Source organism: Mandrillus leucophaeus, unplaced genomic scaffold (assembly GCF_000951045.1).
Source record: "Mandrillus leucophaeus isolate KB7577 unplaced genomic scaffold, Mleu.le_1.0 Scaffold451, whole genome shotgun sequence".
Taxonomy (NCBI): Eukaryota; Metazoa; Chordata; class Mammalia; order Primates; family Cercopithecidae; genus Mandrillus; species Mandrillus leucophaeus.
In genome coordinates, this window is record NW_012104821.1 from 855,793 (window position 1) to 860,396 (window position 4,604).

General features: G+C 44.4%; 1 protein-coding gene across 1 annotated transcript in view; it reads right to left on the reverse strand.

Moving 5' to 3' along the window:
* Positions 1–419: 419 nt before the first annotated feature.
* Positions 420–4,604, reverse strand: part of ZNF426 (zinc finger protein 426) — a 14,237-nt gene continuing 10,052 nt past the window's right edge. The window contains exons 4-5 of the mRNA XM_011994320.1: positions 3,702–3,784; positions 420–2,025 (exon numbers count right to left, since the gene is read on the reverse strand). Of these exons, the coding sequence (XP_011849710.1) occupies positions 778–2,025; positions 3,702–3,784 (1,331 nt within the window). The 3' untranslated portion in view covers positions 420–777. The remainder of the gene's footprint in view (positions 2,026–3,701; positions 3,785–4,604) is intronic.

A 4,604-nucleotide genomic window follows, 5' to 3' on the forward strand; every position in this document is an offset into this window, starting at 1 on the left:
GACTGAAGACTCAATGAAGGCTTTCCCATGTCTTACATTCATGTAGTTTCTCTCCAGCATGGCTTTGCATGTGAATATTAAGGCTTTTGGATAATCTATAAACGTTTTTGCTTATTGCTTACTGTATTCACTTGCTAGAGCCGCCACAACAAAACATCACAGACTGGGTGGCTCGCACAAGAGAAGTTTATTTGCTCAAAGTTCTGGAAGCCCAAGATGAAGGTGCCAGTAGGGTTGGTGGTCTTGATAGAAGGATCTGTCCTGGCCCTCTGGCTTGCAGATGGCTATCATCTGATGACTTCACATCATCTTCTCTATTTGTCATCCCAGTTGTGTCTTTCTCTTCTTATAGGGACACCAGTCATATTGGATGTACCCTAACAGACTCAATTTAATCAAATAATTTTTTTTTTTTTTTAGACGGTGTCTCGTCACCCAGGCTGGAGTGCAGTGGCACGATCTCTGCTCACTGTAACCTCTGCTTCCCGGGTTCAAGCGATTCTCTTGCCTCAGCCTCCCAAGTAACTGGGATTACAGGCACCCACCACCATGCCTGGCTCAATTTTTTGTATTTTTAGTAGAGCCAGGGTTTCGCCAGGTTGGCCTCAAACGTCTGACCTCAAGTGATCTGCCCACCTCAGCCTCCCAAAGTGCTGGCATTACAATAATTAATTTTCGTAGACTTTCTTCTCTCCAGAGTGAGTTCATTCATGTCTATGAAGTGAACTGGAACTAATGAGAGCTTTCCCACATGTATTACATGGACAGAGTTTCTCACTAGTGAATTTGTTCATGTCTTCGAAGTGAACGGGGATGACTGTAAGCTTTCCCGCACTGCTGACATTTATAAGGTTTCTCTTCTGTGTGAGTTTTTTCATGAATTCTAAAGGAACTGGAACACGTGAAGGCTTTCCCACACTCCTTACATTCATAGGGCTTCTCTCCAGTGTGAGTCCTTCCATGTATTTGAAATGAACTGGAATGGCTGAAGGCCTTTCCACACTGTTTACACTCATAGGGTTTTTCTCCAGTGTGGATTCTCATGTGAATTTTAAGGTGGGTGGAATAGTTAAAAGCCTTCCCACATTCCTTACAGGTGTATGGTTTCTGGGCACTGTGCGTTCGCATGTGATTATTAAGACATGAGGGATATCCAAATACCTTCCCGCATATCTTACACTCACAGGCCTTCTCTTCAGTGTGAGTTCTCAAATGTCCACTAAGATTTGAGGAAACTGCAAAGGCTTTCCCACATTCAACACATACAAAAGGTTTCTCTCCAGTGTGAGTTCTTATATGTTGAATAAGGCGTGAGGATGTAAGGAAGGATTTCCCACATTCCTTACATTCGTAGGGCTTGTCTCCACTGTGAGATCGTACATGCATACTAAGGCCCGAGTACTGAGTGAAGGCTTTCCCACATTCCTTACATACATAGGGTTTCTCTCCAGTGTGAGTTCTTCCATGTATCTGAAATGAATTGGAATAATTGAAGGCTTTCCCACATTCCTTACATTCATATGGTTTCTCCCCAGTGTGGGTTCGCATGTGAATACTGAGGTAGGCTGGGTATCTATAGCCTTTTCCACATTCCTTACATTTGTAGGGCTTTTTTGCATTGAGGGTTTCTATAAGCACAGAAAGGCTTGTGGAGTCAATAAAACCTGGCCCATAATCCCTCCATTCATAGAGTTTTTCTCCATTGTGAGTTCTCATATGTGCCTGAAGGTATGACTCGTTAATGAAGGATTTTCCACATTGACTACATCCAAATGACTTTTCTTGTGTGCTAGTTCTCTGGTACACAATATTTGGTGTCAGGCTGAAGATTTTTTCACTCTGATTAAACTTCTCACCAGTAGAGGTTTTCTCATGCAAAGTAAGGAAATCTTTTCCATACTGATTACAGTCATGAGTGCTCCCTGTACTTTGAGTTCTCATGTGCGTCTTAAGGCATGAGTGTTCACTGAAGACTTCTCCACATTGCTCACAGTCACAGAGTTCGCCTCCATTGTGTTTTCCTTCCTGTTGAAGGGATGATGATGATTTAAGGATTTTTCTCAAACATATTAACAGACGTACCCATCTGAACCTACAAACATTATAATGGTGATTATAATTGATGCCATTTTTATTACTCGCATTCAGGTCCTGCCCTGAAGATTTAAGTGGTACAACTTAACTCTTATTCTAGAATGTTGTGCCATCTACTTTAATCTTGGCTAGGTGTGGTGGCTCACGCCTGTAATCCCAGCACTTTGGGAGCCCAAGTTGGGGCAGATCACCTGAGGTCAGGAGTTCAGGACCAGTTTGGCCAACATGGTGAAACCCTGTCTCTGCTAAAAATACAAAAATTAGCTGGGCTTGGTGGCACATGCCTGTAATCCCAGCTACTTGGGAGGCTGAGCACAAGAATTGCTTGAACCTGGGAGACGGAGGTTGCAGTGAGCCAAGATTGTGCCACTGCACTCCAGCCTGGGCAACAAAGCGAGATGCCATCTCAAGATAATAATAATAATAAATATTTCTGTAGAATTCCAAGAAATTGTTTTTGAAATTCAGTGTCTAGATGGGTGCAGTAGCTCACATTTGTAATCTCAGCATTTTGGGAGGCAAAGGTGGGTGGATCGTTTGAACCCAGGAGTTAGAGACCAGCTTGGGCAACACGGCGAAACTCCATCTCTACAAAAAATATAAAAAAATTAGCTGGGTTGGGCGCGGTGGCTCACGCCTGTAATCCCAGCACTTTGGGAGGCCGAGGCGGGCAGGTCACAAGGTCAGGAGATGGAGACCATCCTGGCTAACACGGCGAAACCCCATCTCTACTAAAAATACAAAAAAATTAGCCAGGCCTGGTGGCAGGCACCTGTAGTCCCAGCTACTCGGGAGGCTGAGGCAGGAGAATGGCATGAACTCAGGAGGCGAGTTTGCAGTGAGCCAAGATCGTGCCACTGCACTCCAGCCTGGGTGACAGAGCAAGACTCCGTCTCAAAAAAAAAAAAAGTTAGCTGGGCATGGTGGTGGTGCATTCCTCTAGTCCCAACCACGTAGGAGGAGGCTGAGGTGGGAGGATCACTTGAGCCAAGAGGTCAAGGCTTCAGCGAGCCATGTTTGTGCCACTGCACTCCAGCCTGGGTGACACAGCAAGACCTTGTCTCGACAAAAAAAATACAAAAACAACTCATAGCCTAAGCCAGATGTGGTGGCTCATGTCTGTAATTCCAGCGCTTCTGTAAACTGAGGCAGAGGATCACTTGAGCACAGGAGTTCGAGACTAGCCTGGGCAACACAGCAAGACCCTGTCTCCACAAAAATTTTAAAGAATTAGCTGGGTGTGGTGGTGCATGCCTGTAGTCCCAGCTACTAAGGGAGGCTGAGGTAGGAGGATCGCTTGAGCCCAGGAGGTCAAGACTATACTGAGCCATGATTGCACCACTGCACTCCAACCTGGGTGACAGAGCAACACTTCGTTTCAAAAAAACACCAAAACAAAACTCAATGCCTAGTTACATATGTGGGAATGGGTAAAAGCTCTGAAGAAACAAGTTTCACAATACATTTGGAGCATCCCCAGATTCTTCGCTTCCTCTTGTGTGTATGCAACTTCTCTCAAATATCTCTTGTTTTTGCTGACTTCCCATAATAGAATTCCTGATTGTCTCTGAGGGTGGAAGATAAAAAATATCCCTTGCAAATCTTACCAATTGCATCCCGATGGATGTCTGACCCGTCAAAGAGTCCTGCTGAAGTGCAGACCATTGGGTTTCAAGTTGCATTTCCCATCCTGAAATAAAACAGACAAACAAAGAAAAGGACTCAGGCTAGGCGCTGTGGCTCATGCCTGTAATCCCAGCACTTTGGGAGGCTAAGGCAGGTGGATCACTTGAGGTCAGGAGTTTGAGACCAGCCTGGCCAACATGGCGAAACCCCATCTCTACTAAAAATACAGAAGTTAGCTGGGCGTGGTGGTGAGCACCTGTAAACCCAGCTACTTGTGGGGCTGAGGCTGAAGAATCTCTTGAATCTGAGAGGCAGAGGTTGCAAGGAGCTGAGATCACACCACTGCACTCCAGCCTTGGCAACAAGTGAACCACAACAAGAACAAATGGAAGGATTTGCAGAAAGAAATGGAAGGAGTTGAAAACAATATGACTCGTTTCTATCTGTTTCAAATTAAACACGGCAAGAAAAAGCAGAAAGACATTTGGGGATCTGGGCTACATTAAAAATTTGCTTTTGATGTAAACGATCCAAAGGGGGTAAAACTGGCCAAGACAAGGACATGGGGTAAAACTTTTCAATCGTTTATTACAAATTGATGCTATGAAAATTAAAACTGATAGTGAATAGAGAGTATCAGGAAATGAAAGTAGGAAATTTCTGAAAAAAGAGCGTATATCTAAACAATTAAAGAAATGTTCTAAGACCCCAGGTGGATGCCTGAATCATGGCTAGTTCTGAACCCTGTACATACTGTGATTCTTCGATCTGGTAACTGAGATGACCACTACGTGACTGACAGGTGGTGTACACAGCACAGATATATTGGACAAATGGATGATTCACATCCCAGGCAGGATGACATAAGATTTCATCATGCTACT